We start from the raw sequence: 15,753 nt of genomic DNA, 5'->3' as shown, positions 1-15,753 counted from the left end.
ATCATTTATTGAAGATGAGCGCCGGCGTAAATAAATTTCCAGACAAATAATAATGTAAAACATCAAACATAAAAGTATAATCTAATAAAACAATGAAAAAAAAAGGTGGTAGTAAAAATGATACATCAGGTAAAATAATAAAAAAAATTGATTCACAACACAGTTTTATTTGCCGGGGGGGTATTGAAAGTAAATTTATTTTTATTAATATTTCGAAGTACAGAGTGTGTACAATATATAATTTATAATTAATAAATAATTGACAATTATTAACAACAATAATTGATTGTGAATAACCACATTTTTCATTAATCATTACCAGAAAAAAAAAAAAAAAAAAAACACAATGGTGAGTATGTCATTGACTTGTTCATGCAGAATTTAAAAAAAAAAAAAAAAAAAAAGACACAAATATTTGATTGATAATTAACTAATAAATAAACAAATTATCTATATATTTTTTTTTTTTCGTTTAAATTCATCAGCCTTAAATATAATATGAACAAAAAAATTTTCACGATTTTTATAATTTAGCAAAATAGACAAAAATAAAAATAAAAAATATATTTTTGTTGATTTATTTTTAGCATGATTAGCCAACAGAATTATTAATAATTGTTTAACACAAATTTATAATTATTATACGTACACCTACATTATCCACCATTATAAAAAAAAAAAAAAAAAAATAGATTAATAATTAAAATAAAGAAAAAAAAAACGCACTTATCGCTAGTGAAAAAAATCTCAGTCGTATATATCAACGATTTTGAGATTTTTTAAATTTAATTTTAGACAATACGAATATTCGAGAGATCAATATATATCTCATTGTTTTTTAATAATTATTTACATTCACGTACAATCATACAACTAAATATTATTTTTTTTATTTCGTTTTTTATTTTTTTCATTTTTTTTTTTCGACAATTTTATTTATAACTGCCCATTTATTTATAACATTATTGACGATTTATTCAACTCATTAATTATTATTACATTTATACCCAAAAAATTAAATTAAATATTTTTTTTTTTATTTTTAATTTTTTTCAAATTTTTTTTTTATCTTTATTTCGTTTATCGTCATTTTTTTTTTCATTTTTTTCTTTTTATTTTTTTCGCAAATGAGGCAATTTTATTTACGTTATATATATAATTTTTTTTTTAGATGAAATGTTAAAGGAAATAATAATGAAAATTTAATGATAATAAATGAAAAGTGATACAGCTTTTTTTTTTTTTTTTTTATTAATTCTTAATTTTTATTACGTTTAATAAAAATAATATTTTAATTAATTTTTTTTTTACAGCAACGTAAAATACACGATATTTTTATAAGCAGAGTGTTTCGCAATTTATTTTTTTCATTACTGATAAAACCGTAAAAAAGATAAGAGAAAAAATTATATAAACCCGAAAAGTTTTATATTTTTTAAAATCAAATCAACACGAGATATTAAAATTAGATTTTCATTAATAATTTCATGTAATTTTATTATCCCGTGGTTTTTCTAAGAAAAAAAAAATATAATAATTTTTTAAAATAGCCAAACAATGTTACGGTTTTATCAATTATTCATAATTTTATTTTTGTTATCAGTGACATCAACAATTAATTAAACCATCAGTTAATTAGTGTTAATATTATTATTACACAAATTCAAAATCCTCGTCAATTAATTGTAAATACAATAAAAAATAATTACTATTAAACGATTAGCTGAATAATTTTACCGAAATTTTCATATACAATAATGTATACATATTTTTATTTCATTAAACAACATGTGGACAGTAAAAAAAATGTGCAGTTAATACCAATTTGTCTAGATATAAAAAAAAAAACAAAAGCAAAGATTCACTTCAGTAGAACATTAATCGTGTTAGAAATTTCTCTAGGAATTTTTTCCTAAATGTTTTTTTCTTTTCTCTATTATTAAGTTAATTTTTCGAATAAAAAAAAAGAAATTATAATTACAGACATTAATTTACAGCTACAGCAAAAGAAAAAAAAATGTTTTAATTTTTTTTTTGTCGTTTTTATCGGTTTTTTTTCTGTGTTATCCCTGTTAATATTATTTTATTAAATTTTTAAATATTTATATGAGCGATATTATAGATTTAACCAGTCAGTTCTCACTTCATTGTGTCTATGATTTAATTTGAATAATGTGTTATTGTATTTAAAATTAAGTTTTCTAGTAATATTTAAATTGCTAAAAAACTTACCCATAAACTGTAGTTGTTGGATGTTATTAATGATTGATCAGGCCCTAGATTTGATGAGTTATTGATGATAATTTTAATTTTTAAATGTGGGCAGTGAATATTATTTAGCAAAATATTTACGATAAGATGCACATTGTTGATGATTACGTTAATTTATTCAAGTACACACTTCTTGGACAACTGCTGATCCAGCTGTTGGTGTTTCCTACAAGATAAAATAAATGAAAAAAAAAAAAAAAAGTAACAATAATTAAATCTAATATATATTATATTGTTTAATATAAATGGGGCAATTAAAAAAATATATAATTTATTGACAGAATAAGACTCAATCAATTTACCTCTTAAAACTGTTAAAAAATTAATTTTTATTATCATAAATAATAGCAGCCATTGATAATTTATTAGTTAACAATAATACTTACGTCTTTTGATGTTGGCAAATTTTGCTTGTATTCATCTAGACTGAATCCTGAATTACTGTCTTCTCCAGCATATGGTACATCAACAATTGGAGCTTCCTCAGCCTAGATAAAGCAAGATAAAATTATTAAATTGATAAACAAAAAAAAAACGAATGAATGATATAATTAATGAAACATACTTGTGCTATTGCTGGCTCATTATCTTGACTTTGTTTTGGACGTTTTTTATTTGTATCAGCTGTTTGATCAGAATGTCTCTTTCTATTATTTAATATATTTTTAGGTGAATTACCATTACCACCACCACCACCTCCACCAATACTACCACCATTACGATGTCCAACGCTAGATAATTTTCTTTCTTTTTTTAATAATTTTGGTGATAAAAATTGATTTAAATCCTTTCGTTTAACATGTTTAGCTTCAATCCACATGCCTTCTTTAAGCATTGATATTTGTTCAGCATGTCTTTCAATTGTTTCAACAAATGATTTAATATCATATGTTAAATCAATATTTAAATTTTCACTTTTAGCAAATTGTAAACCAATAAACCACATTGAACATAAACGTCCTGGTTCTGGGCTCATTGGTTGAAAACCTTCTGGATTAACATGGGCAAGATTAATATGTTGATTTCTTTCTAATGTTACAATTAAATGACGTATTCTTGATTCAACAAGACCAGTCCATTCAAGTTGATCTTCAGATGTTGAACTACTTGCCATTAATACAATATAATGTTTATATTTATAAAAAAAATTTGGTGGTTCAAATAATTTATCCCATGTTGCTTTACCCATTATTATTTCTTCAGTTATTGATAAACCATTTTCAAATTCTTCTTGCATTATTGTTCTTGTTGATACTGATACATTAAATGTTGAATTTTGTTGTGGATATGCTGGTGTTATTATTGGCATTAAATGATAACGATCGGATATATTAACACGTGGATCCCATACTGGAAAACCTAATGCAACATTATCTGGTTGTTTTAATAAAACTGGTTGTGGCCATTTCCATTGTGAAAATACAAGAAAAAATTTTTCAATTAATGTTGCTGCAACTGCATTTGGATATAATTGACATGTTCGTGCAACTAACATTGCCCATGATACACCACCAAGATAACCAAGACTATTACTATATATACCATGTTTTTTAGCCCATAATTTAATAGCTCTTAATGCTAGTCTAAAATTTTCAATATTTGGTACAAGTCGTAAAATTTCATCAGTAACACGACAACCATTTAAACTTCTAACACATTTTTGATCTAAATTTTTTAATAATATATCATCTTTTAAATCCATTGAATCTGGTATTTCTTTAAGTGCTAATTTTGCAAATAACATATCAATTTCAATACCATCAAAATCCATTTTTATAACTGGTACAAATGCCTCTTCAACTGCCTACATAGATTTTTAATACGAAATACAACATAATTAATATATTGTTATTAACTTATTTACATTATTTATTTGAATAAAAAACAAGTTATAAAACTTACCCTCAAGTCTGTAACCTCTGGTTGTTTTTTAAGTAACTCAAAAAATGATGTAAAATAATCTGATCTCAATATATGACGTGGTACAACACATAGTGCATCAATATCAGCACCTTTATGATGTACACCTAACCTGTATGATCCAAATGTGTATATTTTACCACCAACATTATCAGCAACATTTGGTGGCATATTTCTTGCAATACTTGTATCTTTAATCCATTGTTTAACAAGAGCATTTAGTTTACTAAAAAATCAACAAAATTAATTAATTACTCATTTAATTTTTCTTAAAAAAAAACAAACAAAAAAGCTCAAGGCAAAGTATACATATTATCTTGAAAGCTTTAATGTGTATTTATTGATGAATGAATGGTGTTTTTTGTTACCTTAATATTTCCATTCGATGATTTAATTCTTCTTCAGTTTCAAAGACATTGTATGGTTCAAGTGATTCACGTAATTCACCTGTTCTAATAAGATCACTTGGCTTGGGTTCAGCAACACTTATGGCTGATGTCATACCAAGTGTACGTAAATTTTGTGATGGTGCTGATGTTGTTGTTGATGACAATGGTGCTGTAACTGAATTTTGTGCTGATGATACAGCATTTGTACCTGATGATGAATTTGATTTTTCTTGTGATGACCACATGTTGCTCTTTATAATATATCCCAAAAAAAATTATAAAATTAACCTGTAATAATTTTATAAATTAGAAAATTATATTGTTTAATGTTAATGCCAATTTTTTAGATTGTACAAATCAATCAACTCACCTGGGTAATATGGACAAATTAACTTTGTCAAAAACTCATGGACATTGTGGGTGATGATGAAATTAGTATTAATTTATGGAAAAAATGATGATAAAGCAGGTTGTTAAACGCGTGGTACTAATTTATAATGAATCCACACCAATTTTGGTGAATATATGAAGTATTAAAAAAGAAACTTGAAGACAACAAACAAATTGAAACTGTTGGGTTATGTTTTAAATTACAATGTAATTATTTATTTTCTTTTTTTTTTTTTAACAATTTTATGGTTTTTATATTAACAATTCACAAATCATACACGTCTCTTTGTCTTGCCAAAGATAATATGGAACACAAAAAAAAAAAATGCAATTTTTTGGCCCTGAGGATAGTTGGTGTGTTGAAGTTATATATTTTTTTTTTTTTTTCTTCAAGACTCAGTATTTTTGTTGAGACAAAAAGAACAAAAAAATGCTTCTTGAATGCGGCACTTTATAAACATTTAACACTAATTAATTAATTTTATTATTATTATTAAACTTATGATATATTTAATGATAATTTTTATAAATAAAAAGTTTGTGGTTTAATTTAAATTTACTTAATTATTTTTAATAATAAATTCACGTGAAAAATATAAATAATAAATATGAAATGCGATGAGACACTTCACATCGTCACCAATCACCAACCTTGCACACTCACACAGCAGTACAGCACACTGCTGCACTTTTTTAACAAAAAGAAAGAAGGAGGAAATTTTTTTTTCTGTTTTTTTTCAACAAGCTGTTATTATTTTATAAAAATTTGCCTTAATAAACATGGCGTTGTTGGAGGTTTGATTTTTTTTTGTAGATGGCGAGCGTGTTGTTTTCTGAGCTGACATTTATTTAAAAAAAATTATAATTATTAAAGCATAATAAATATTTAATTTGATATTATTATTATTAACATTTAATTTAATTTATATTAAATTATTAATATTTATTAATGTATAATTTATTAATGTATATTTATTTAAACTGATAATACATACCTAATTTTTTAATTTTGATAATTTTAATTAATTTTATTCCGGCGAATTCGTTTCGAAAAAAGAAAAGAAAAAATTTTCAATAATAATATATTACAAAGAAAATAAAAACATGATATTTAAATAAAAAAATTTTAATTCAATCGATTAAATACAGTACATACTGATATGGTTATTAAAATTTATTTATTTATTTATTTTTTTTTAAATATATTCCTATATCTATAAATTGATATTTACATACTATCTTTTATTTGCAATAAGGCGACTTAACATTATGGTTTTAAAAAAAATATACACAAATATTTATACACAAATATCAAAAAAATTCTTAAAGCAATTATCATATTATTGCAAATGTAAAAATAAATAAAAATAAAATAATGTAAAAAAAAAAAAAATAATTGACTATCTTCACTGTAAATTAACAAAACTAATAAATCATCAGTGATATTTATCTGCTATAATAAATCATCAGATTAACATATGACATATCAACATTAATTAACATATGAATCAAAATCTCACTCAAAAAATATAATGATACGAAGATTGTTATTATTATGTCGTCAAATTCAATATAACAAAACTAAAAAAAAAAAATTAATGTGTTATCAATTTTGAATGACTAAGAATATTTTTTATTTAAAACTGAATGCCGCCGGTGTAATGTTGGGTATAAAGTGATGTTCTAATAGTTCTATAGTTTGTCGAATAGTGCCAATTGTTGCACTTATTCATGCAAGTGTTTATCAACAATAATAATAATTATTATTTTTAATAGAGAGTACGAAAGTTAATCTTATTTTTTTGTTTTTAGATTTTTTGAATTGGTGGTTTATTTAAAGAACGACAACGGGTTGTCAATGACAATAGTCAAAACACAATGATTAAAGAAAACATGAAAACAATTGAAAGTGATAATCGATCAAATGGACTATTTAATAATGAAACAAATAATGATTACGTTTATCGATATTAGAAAATTAAATCTTATCAAACACAGTATATAAATTATTATTTTTTTCTGGATGGAATATTCGTTGATTTAATTTATAAATAAATTAAAATAAACTTGAAACTATTTTTATAAAATTACTAATTATTACATATTTATACATTTTTATAAATATGTTATTATTTATTTTTTTTTTTTCAATGAAACTGTTTAGCAAGCAAAAAAAAATAGAACAAACTTATTCGAATTTTTCTGAAATGTATGACTTTAAAAATGCTTTTAAAAATGTATTCTAAAAAGTTTGATCTTTGATATAGCTATAATTAAATTTCATAATAATAAATTATGAATAAATTAAAAATCATCAAATGATTGTAATAATTATTAATTATAAATTAGTTTTTTAAACTAATTTGTTTATAATGAAATGGTGTTAATTGCAAGTTCCAACGAAGATATGTTTTTGCACCATCATCGAAAACATCTACATCAAGTATGTGTCGGACAGCACTGCAAAATAAAAATAATATTAATAATGTATATTTTATATGAACAATTCATTGGAGATATAGGTGAATATTTGCAACTCAAAATAATAAAAAAAAATTGGTTCAAGATATTATTGATTCAACTTACAATTTATCACCATCTTCTGTTTTGAATACTACTGTACCACTATCAATTAATACATCACATGTTTTTGTTTCTTTAGTTAATATTTTTCTTAAAGATAATTCTTTAGTTGCATCATCACTTTCTGGAAGTTCTTTTACAACAGCAATTTTATTTTGTAAATTTTCATCCAATTTTCTGTCACATTCAATATTCACATTATGTTTGAAATAATAACTGTAAAATATAAATAACATTATTAATGATGTCTGTATATTATCTACTATTTAATGGAGATATGAATAAATAATCAAAACTAATAATAGGTAAACCTGATAATCAAAAGAAAGGTTTAAAATTATTGTTTAATATTCAACTTACACTTCATCACTTTCGTCTGCTTGTATTTTTACTGTATCTTCAAATGAGAAACTAAAATTGCCAATTATTGGAAATGTGTCGTGATATAATGGTAAAAACAAGCTGTCATCAGGGTTTATCATGCTCGGCCACCTGTAAAATAAATATAATATTAGAAATCAACAGTTTGTAAATGATCAATAATCGATATAATAATTAATAAATAATAATAAATATATCAAATGAATAATTCTAGCAATGAAAAAAAATCTTTCTTATTGATTAATAATCAACTTACTTTTTTTCACTTGTCGGTGTTTTTAATGTTGATTTACTACCTGGATAAATAAAATTAAATTTACCATCTTTCTCTAGTATTATTTCAGGTTGTTCTTTTTTTTTAGCAGCAATTTCATTTTGTAAAGTTGTAGACGTTTTTTTGACTTCAAGGCTCAATGTGTTATGGAAAGTGAATCTGTGAATATTTTATTAAAAAAGTTATTCAAAAAATAAATAAATTATTGCTCAAGAAATTATTGATCAATATTCAACTTACGTTGTATCACCATCTTCAGTTTTCAATATTAATTTACCATTATCAAGTAATCCAGTAAATTTACCAATTTTTATTGGTATTGGTTTCCCTTTTGGAAATGGTTCTTGTATGTTTGCATCCAATTCTTCGCTAATTATTAAATTACGTGTGTTATCGTTCATGAGACTGTAAAATAATAATAAATGATAATGTATCATAGAAATAAATAACCAACTCTCATAGAATAAATTAATCTTATCAACTTAATAAATTATCAATTGAATACTTTTAATAATTACAAAAATTGTTTATATAAAAATTATTGATTGATATTCAACTCACAATATATCATCTTCTCGTGTTTTTATTCGTATTTCACCATCATCAAATAATACACTAGATGTAATAATTTTTGATGGAATTATAGAATACTTCAGGGTTTCGTCCTCAACTGCAGTAAGCATGTCCCAATCTTCCCAAAATCTAGGATTTTTTTTAACTTGATATGTATAGTATCCAATAATAATTGATAATGGAATTGTAGAATACCATAGAGTTTTTTTTGTAAAAGCACCTATCATTTTCCAATATCCAGCCGATTCTTTTCGAGCTATGTAAAAATAATAATTAATATAAATTAAAATTAATCAATTCAATAAATATATTGTTAATTATAAAGTAATTAATTAAAGTAATTAATTGGAAAGTCAATCGAAATACAGGTAGTATATTTTAAGTCTTGTTTCATTATTCGAAATCGCTCAATTTTAGTTCAAACTTTCTTCTGTACTAATTACATATATAATTATATATAACATATATATATATATGTATATCTACTTATTTATATATATATCAAAATTTTTATCTTTAATTACAAGAATAACATGATTTACCTGATGTAATTGAATTTTTGGTAATATGGCTGGAACCGTTCCTCACGTGGCACATGGATCGTAGATATTTCGTTGTGTTTTTTATTGTAATATATTTTGTTTTCCCAACGAATCGCAATCCAATTTTCGCAATTCCACTCATTGTTATTATTTTTTTTTATTTTTTAAACAATTTAATATTAACAACTTATAAAGTTCAAACTTATATATATAATACTTCTATATTGATAATGTCAACAAAAACAGCAATATTAATTATTAATTTATAAAAAGTTATTAACTTGTAAATAATTTATTTTGTGGTATTTTTTATAAATATTTTAATTAAAAATAATTATTGTTATTATTTTTGTTCATATTTTTCAACTAACTTAGGGGCTAGAACTTACGACAAGCTAAAAAACATGTGTGTTTTTTTCAGTGTTTTTTTTTAAACAAGTGTCATTGTTATTATTATTATTGTTATTATTATTTTATGAATATTTGCGCCTCGATAAACATGGTGTTGTTAGAGGTTTGATTTTTTTTTTGTAGATGGCGAGCGTGTTGTTTTCTGAGTTGACATTTATTTACATTTATTTAAAAAATTATTATTATAATTATAAAATAATAATGATTGATAAATCATAGATAATAATTTTATCAATTTTTTAATGTAATATTTATTCAAACTGATAATGAATATTATTTTTTTATTTTGATCATTTTAATTAATTTTATTCTGGCAAATTCGTGAAATTTCGAGAAAAATAAAAAAACAAATTCTCGATTTTTCTTAAATTTAATATTTATAAAAATTTATTTTGTTTTTTTTTTTTTTAATAAAAATGATTATAGTAATTTTTAACTATGATTAATTTGTTTGTTTATTAAAAATTGATTCAAGTTTATTTTTTCATCATGAATGAGTGGGGTAAAGCAAAAGCATCCCACTCTACACACCTCTAGAATTTTCGCGAGCTGTTTACGCGTATAAAACTATTAATTAAAAATAAAATAAAACTTGATGATATTTAAAAAAAAAAATTATTGTATTAAATTCTACATATTTCAAAGATTAATAATTGATATGATAATATTTTTTTGATATCGTATTTATATTTTTTTTCAGAGTTCGAAATTTCTCGAAAATTCAGTGTTTACAATATTGTTCGCGATTATTCGCGATTGCGACTGATCGATGTAGTTGTGTGTGTAAGGCGAGTATAAATACACGGGATAATTCCAGCTGAGGCATCAGTCGAATCAAAGCAAGCAAAACATTCACAAATAAAAAAACAAACAAACAAACCGGTGTTACCACCTAAACAATAACAACAAATAAAAAAAGTGTTTAATTGAGTTGAATTATAAGAAAAAGTGTAAAATTAATTAAACAGATTAAAACAAAGTCTACGTTATAAAAAGTTTGATAAATCTTCAATACATTTTGTTAAAAGAAGAAAGTTGATTAATAAACAAATCAAGATGTCTTTAGTACCAATGTTATTCTCCAACTGGTGGGAAGATTTGGATCATCCTCATCATGTTTTTGACCAAGATTTTGGTGTTGGATTGAGCCATGATCAATTGTTGACACCACAATTGCTCCAGGCTTATATGTCACCAGCTGAACGACGTCTTCTTGCCCGTCCATTTGTTAATTACGCACGTCCATGGGCTGAACTTCTTCGCAATGCTGAATCAGCAACATCAACAGTCAAACCAGACAAGGACAAGTTCCAAGTTATTCTTGATGTTCAACAATTTAAGGTAATTAAATTTAGCTTCATTAATTTTTTTTTTTAAATTATCAAAAGCATTTGTTTAAATTAAATATTTATTATTTTTGTCAATTGTATATTGATAACTAATATTTATTATTTAATTATTTTTTTATAGCCTGAAGAGATTGATGTCAAGGTCAAAGATAAATTCGTCACTGTTGAAGCTAAACATGAAGAAAAACAAGATGAACATGGCTGGATTTCACGTCAATTCCAACGTAAATATTTGATTCCAGAACAGTGTGATCTTGCCAAGGTCAACTCATCATTGTCATCAGATGGTGTACTTACAATAACTGTACCAAGAAAACCAGAAAAAGCCATTGAAAATGAGAGAAGCATCAAGATTGAACACACTGGTAAACCAGCCATTCGTGAAGATGATAAAAAAGCCATCAAACAACAAAAAGAACAAACAAATGGTCCCAAAAAATAAGTTGTTTAATTGTTTAAAAAAAACAACACAACTTTAATATTTCTTATTCACTTCTTTGTATTTATATATTGTCATTTAGGTACTATGTCCTTGTACTGATAAATCAACAAATTTTGTTAAAGACAAAGTTGATTAATTATTATTAAATTTTATTGTAACATTGTACTGCTACATTATTATTATATATCAAAGAATATTTGTAATGTAAATTTAAGTTACAATAAAAAACATTCATTTAATATAATTAAATTGTTTATTCATTTATTGTAATGTAAATTTAAGTTGACAATAAAAAACAAAATTCGTTTAATATAATAAATGAATTATTTATATTCATTTATTTAGTTAATTTTTTTTATATCAATTTTAAATTAGAATTATACTCTATAGAAATTTTAATTATTTTTAATTTTGATTAAAAATATTATTTTAAAAACTCCCGCTCACCCACCATCATGATTTTTAGTTAGTAAATTTTCCAAAAGATGGTTTTTGCAAAACAAACATGGAGGTGTATACACCTCCATGAAAACAAAGTTCCCGCAATTATGGCATCCATATTTTTTTGTTTTTTTTTTTTTTATTTTGCTCTGTTGACCACATGTTCAAGTGGTTCTGTTGATTAACAAAAAAAAAAAAACAATGTGATAATATAAACAATTATAACATTCCATTATCTGTTTTTCACGAAAAAATCAAGTTGAATTATTATTACACAAATTGTTGTTAAATAATTAGATAGATTGTCAAATTGAAATAAAAATAATGAAACAAGTAAAAACCATTGACATACTTAACCCTGATTGTCTTGGTAAAATATTTTTACACCTTCAACCAGATGAAAAAAATAAAGTAAACAAAGGTAATTAATTAACTTATATATTTTTAATTAACTATCACAAATATTAGTTGATGAATAATCATTAAATTTAATCATTAAATTTACAGTGTGTAAAAAATGGAGTTTTGCTAATAAATTTGCTTGGAATAAAATCAAAACATTGAACTCATGTGATAGAAAATTATTCCAGTATTTTGTCAGCAATGAAATTAGCCAATTTGATGTCAATGAGATGTTGAAAAGATGTGGTGAATCCTTGGAAGTATTGACACTGACAAATAATTGTGATTCAACTATCATGACAGCTGTCAGTAAACATTGTGTTAATCTAAAAAAATTGGTACTCATTCTAAAAGATTATCATCCTGATAATTTTAAAACTGCTTTCTCAAAAATGACAAAGCTAGAATCGATTGACATTAAAAAGCTGGATGACACATGGTTTAAAAATATTGCATCACATGATAATGTCTTCCAGAGTGTTACCAGCAATATCAAAGAAATTTCTCTCAATGCTAATTATGATAAATGGCTATTTTTCACTGATAATTTTACCTCAGTAAGTATATCAATTAAAATAGGAATTAAATAACAATTACTAAAAATAAATTTGTTAATTTTTCAGACGCTTGGAAGATTTGATGAGCTTGTATCAATTAAGCTAGAAAAATGTCATCTAGACAACAACATGATGAATATTTTATTACAAAAAAAGTCAATAAAACAATTGAGTTTAATTTCGTGTAAATTTGATCCTGAAAAATTTTACACAATGAATTTGATTAACTTGGAATATTTAAATTTGTCATTTTCAATTAACATCAATGACATACTCATTACAAGTGCATCAAGAAATTGTGAAAGATTAAAATACTTGAATTTAAGCAGCTGCATGTCATTGTCAAAAAATGCATTGTTAAATATTCGAAATTTTGAAAATATTGAAGAGTTATATATTAATAATTTGGATAATATTGATGACAATGTTTTGTATGATTTTCGTAGTTTAAAAATATTAGAATGTGAGGGTTGTAAAGATATTACAGATGTTGGAATAATGAGAGTTGTATTACAAAATTATAAAAAACTTGAAAGATTAGGTCTTGGTAAAAGTGGAATTACTGATGAGACAATAAGTTGTGTTAATGATGTTACAAAAAGACGTGATCCAAAATTTAATTTGTATATAACTGCAAGTGAGGATGTTGTTAATAGTTATTATAAAGTTAATGACACTTCAGAGTATTTAATTATTAAAAAATTAATTGATTATTAATATTGTCAATGACACAATGTTATTAATTTTTTTTTTTTTATAAATAATTATTGTAAAGTTTGTTATAAAAACAGGTTACAGATTGAACAATTATAGACTTGAAAGAAAATATTTTTATATATATTTTTTTTATAATTATCATGATTGTTAGTTTGCTAGATAAATTAATAAATAAAAAGTCTTTCAATAAGTTCATTAAACATGTCAATAATTTTTGTAATTAAATTAATATTTAAAATGGAAAAAAAAAAAAAGCAAGATCTTTTTTTTTATTTTTGAATAAATAGAAAAAAAAATAGTTTATTTTGTTGAAAATATTTAATTTATTTATTTAAACAGTTGGGGAATTTAATTATTATTGTTGTCATATTTTTATTTATATTTTTTTCATTGTGGAATGCTCGAGATTTGTCTGTTATATTCGAGAAATTTCGATCGGTTTCTCTGGAGAAACGGAGAACGTTGGAGATGTTTCTTCAGCACGCAAGCGCCAACGTCTCTCTCAGTCTCTCTTATAAATACAAGTGTCACAACAGACCGGCTATCAGTCTGCCTAAAAACAACAATCAATCCACGTTTATATTTTGTTTAAAAATAAATAAATAAATAAAGTAAACAACACTGTGAATAAAAAAACAGTTTAATTGTCAAGTTAGTGTGTAATTAAAAAAGCAAGAATAATAATGGCTTTACTCATACCAGATCCAAGTATCTTATCTCACTTTGATCTTGATGATGACGATGATTTTTTACGTGATATATTTTCAAGGAGAAAAATTCGCAGTCGTCTTGATGCCATTGCTCCATTACGTAAGCGTCCTTATTCACGAGCATTATCACACTCTCGTTTGTGGCCAGAACTTTTATTGACATCTGATGTATCAACACCAACTGTTAGACTTGACAAAAACAAATTTCAAGTCAATCTTGATGTTCATCAATTCAAGGTAATATTTATTATCATTGATTTCAAAAAATCAAAATACATTTTAATTAATTTTTTAGATATTAATTTTGATTTTAATTATAATTTTTTAGCCAGAAGAGATTGAAGTCAAGGTCATTGACAAATTCATAACTGTTGATGCTCATCATGAAGAACAACAGGATGAACATGGTTGGATCTCACGTAAATTTCAACGTAAATATTTAATTCCTGATGATTGTGATCCAGCTTTGATTAAATCAGCATTGTCATCTGATGGTGTACTCACTCTGACTGCACCAAAAAAAGCTGAATTAACAGATGGAAATGAAAGAAAAATTCCAATTGAAATAACTGGTAAACCAGCTATTCGTGAGACTGAAAAATCAACAGATGCAAGCTCCAGTGAGACTTCAGTTGAAACGTCAACAGGCAACAAAAAATCATCATCTGTTAAAGTTGTTCGTGATGAACAAGTTGGTCCCAAAGATGTCAAACGTAGAAAGAAGGATGTCGAAGCCTAAATCATCAACTTGATTTATCATTTTTTTTTTTCTTTGAATATTTATTTAATCATCATTATAATTATTATTATTTCATATAAAAAATCATTGAATGATTTGTTTTTTTTTTTTTCGCTATTTATCTAAACTCGAGTGTTAATTTTATTATCATCTCTTTTGTATTTTTTCTATTAAAACATTATTGTACCTCTATTAATCACATAAAAAAAAAAAAAAAGAATAAGGTTGTGATGTAAATAAATTACAGCTAAATAAATAACTCAGGTCAATAATTAAAATTAAATTAAATCTTGGTTGATTTTTTTATTTATCTTTTTGCGTTTTTAAAATGGAATCATTCTTCTTTTTTTTTGGTCTTATGATACTCTCATTTGTTTTACAAATTTAATTTAAATGGATCTGCTACAATGTTATCCTGATCTATGGAATCAAGTTGTATTCCTGGAATTAAAAAAAATAATGATAATAACAATAGCACAACAGAGCCATGCTGTCTACAACATCATCAAGTTTGTTCGTTGTCGACTGGTATCGGCTGGTGTTTTTTTTTATTATTAATTTGCAAATATGCTATCAAAGATTTCAACATGTTGTGTTTTTAATTGCATATACTAGCCAATAATCTAAATAAATATTTAGCTAACTGTGTCAAATTATCATTA

The 15,753-nt window shown here is 24.1% G+C and overlaps 5 protein-coding genes across 5 annotated transcripts; 3 read left to right on the top strand and 2 right to left on the bottom strand.

Annotated features, from left to right (window-relative positions):
* Nucleotides 1–877: 877 nt before the first annotated feature.
* Nucleotides 878–5,659, bottom strand: LOC122857649 (poly(A) polymerase type 3). Its single transcript, XM_044159920.1, has 6 exons — nucleotides 4,951–5,659; nucleotides 4,560–4,868; nucleotides 4,174–4,417; nucleotides 2,837–4,075; nucleotides 2,658–2,759; nucleotides 878–2,437 (listed from the first exon to the last, which is right to left on the bottom strand). The coding sequence occupies exons 2-6, from the start codon at nucleotides 4,823–4,825 to the stop codon at nucleotides 2,390–2,392; spliced, it is 1,899 nt and encodes a 632-aa protein (XP_044015855.1). The 5' UTR covers nucleotides 4,826–4,868; nucleotides 4,951–5,659; the 3' UTR covers nucleotides 878–2,389.
* Nucleotides 5,660–7,199: 1,540 nt separating this feature from the next.
* On the bottom strand, nucleotides 7,200–8,823 carry LOC122856451. Its single transcript, XM_044158119.1, has 7 exons — nucleotides 8,770–8,823; nucleotides 8,449–8,613; nucleotides 8,191–8,367; nucleotides 7,914–8,045; nucleotides 7,557–7,769; nucleotides 7,330–7,430; nucleotides 7,200–7,237 (listed from the first exon to the last, which is right to left on the bottom strand). Exons 2-7 carry the CDS (start codon nucleotides 8,607–8,609, stop codon nucleotides 7,200–7,202), a joined length of 822 nt encoding a protein of 273 aa, XP_044014054.1. The 5' UTR covers nucleotides 8,610–8,613; nucleotides 8,770–8,823.
* Nucleotides 8,824–10,264: 1,441 nt separating this feature from the next.
* On the top strand, nucleotides 10,265–11,553 carry LOC122857678 (protein lethal(2)essential for life-like). Its single transcript, XM_044159963.1, has 2 exons — nucleotides 10,265–11,075; nucleotides 11,205–11,553. Exons 1-2 carry the CDS (start codon nucleotides 10,791–10,793, stop codon nucleotides 11,523–11,525), a joined length of 606 nt encoding a protein of 201 aa, XP_044015898.1. The 5' UTR covers nucleotides 10,265–10,790; the 3' UTR covers nucleotides 11,526–11,553.
* A 582-nt stretch (nucleotides 11,554–12,135) lies between these two features.
* LOC122857660 lies at nucleotides 12,136–13,756 on the top strand. The gene is made up of 3 exons (XM_044159937.1): nucleotides 12,136–12,387; nucleotides 12,474–12,925; nucleotides 12,992–13,756. Exons 1-3 carry the CDS (start codon nucleotides 12,291–12,293, stop codon nucleotides 13,640–13,642), a joined length of 1,200 nt encoding a protein of 399 aa, XP_044015872.1. The 5' UTR covers nucleotides 12,136–12,290; the 3' UTR covers nucleotides 13,643–13,756.
* Nucleotides 13,757–14,175: 419 nt separating this feature from the next.
* Nucleotides 14,176–15,714, top strand: LOC122857674 (alpha-crystallin B chain-like). The gene is made up of 2 exons (XM_044159954.1): nucleotides 14,176–14,589; nucleotides 14,681–15,714. The coding sequence occupies exons 1-2, from the start codon at nucleotides 14,326–14,328 to the stop codon at nucleotides 15,089–15,091; spliced, it is 675 nt and encodes a 224-aa protein (XP_044015889.1). The 5' UTR covers nucleotides 14,176–14,325; the 3' UTR covers nucleotides 15,092–15,714.
* The last annotated feature ends 39 nt before the right edge of the window (nucleotides 15,715–15,753 follow it).

This window comes from Aphidius gifuensis, linkage group LG5 (genome assembly GCF_014905175.1).
Source record: "Aphidius gifuensis isolate YNYX2018 linkage group LG5, ASM1490517v1, whole genome shotgun sequence".
Lineage (NCBI taxonomy): Eukaryota > Metazoa > Arthropoda > Insecta > Hymenoptera > Braconidae > Aphidius > Aphidius gifuensis.
Note: the sequence above shows the minus strand (reverse complement) of the source record. Positions and strands in the feature narration are given on the sequence as shown.

Bases quoted from the DNA above. Each gene is read 5' to 3' on its own strand.
- LOC122857674 (XM_044159954.1), top strand. From the start codon at position 14,326: ATGGCTTTACTCATACCAGATCCAAGTATCTTATCTCACTTTGATCTT. The intron at 14,590-14,680 runs GTAATATTTATT...ATAATTTTTTAG, and splicing joins TTGATGTTCATCAATTCAAG to CCAGAAGAGATTGAAGTCAA.
- LOC122857660 (XM_044159937.1), top strand. From the start codon at position 12,291: ATGAAACAAGTAAAAACCATTGACATACTTAACCCTGATTGTCTTGGT. The intron at 12,388-12,473 runs GTAATTAATTAA...TTAAATTTACAG, and splicing joins AAAAAATAAAGTAAACAAAG to TGTGTAAAAAATGGAGTTTT. The intron at 12,926-12,991 runs GTAAGTATATCA...TTAATTTTTCAG, and splicing joins TCACTGATAATTTTACCTCA to ACGCTTGGAAGATTTGATGA.
- LOC122856451 (XM_044158119.1), bottom strand. From the start codon at position 8,609: ATGAACGATAACACACGTAATTTAATAATTAGCGAAGAATTGGATGCA. The intron at 7,770-7,913 runs GTAAGTTGAATA...TATATTTTACAG, and splicing joins GCAGACGAAAGTGATGAAGT to TTATTATTTCAAACATAATG. The intron at 7,238-7,329 runs GTTTAAAAAACT...ATTTAATTATAG, and splicing joins ATTTCATTATAAACAAATTA to CTATATCAAAGATCAAACTT.
- LOC122857678 (XM_044159963.1), top strand. From the start codon at position 10,791: ATGTCTTTAGTACCAATGTTATTCTCCAACTGGTGGGAAGATTTGGAT. The intron at 11,076-11,204 runs GTAATTAAATTT...ATTTTTTTATAG, and splicing joins TTGATGTTCAACAATTTAAG to CCTGAAGAGATTGATGTCAA.
- LOC122857649 (XM_044159920.1), bottom strand. From the start codon at position 4,825: ATGTGGTCATCACAAGAAAAATCAAATTCATCATCAGGTACAAATGCT. The intron at 4,418-4,559 runs GTAACAAAAAAC...TTGATTTTTTAG, and splicing joins CATCGAATGGAAATATTAAG to TAAACTAAATGCTCTTGTTA. The intron at 2,438-2,657 runs GTAAGTATTATT...TTTATCTTGTAG, and splicing joins ATTTGCCAACATCAAAAGAC to GAAACACCAACAGCTGGATC.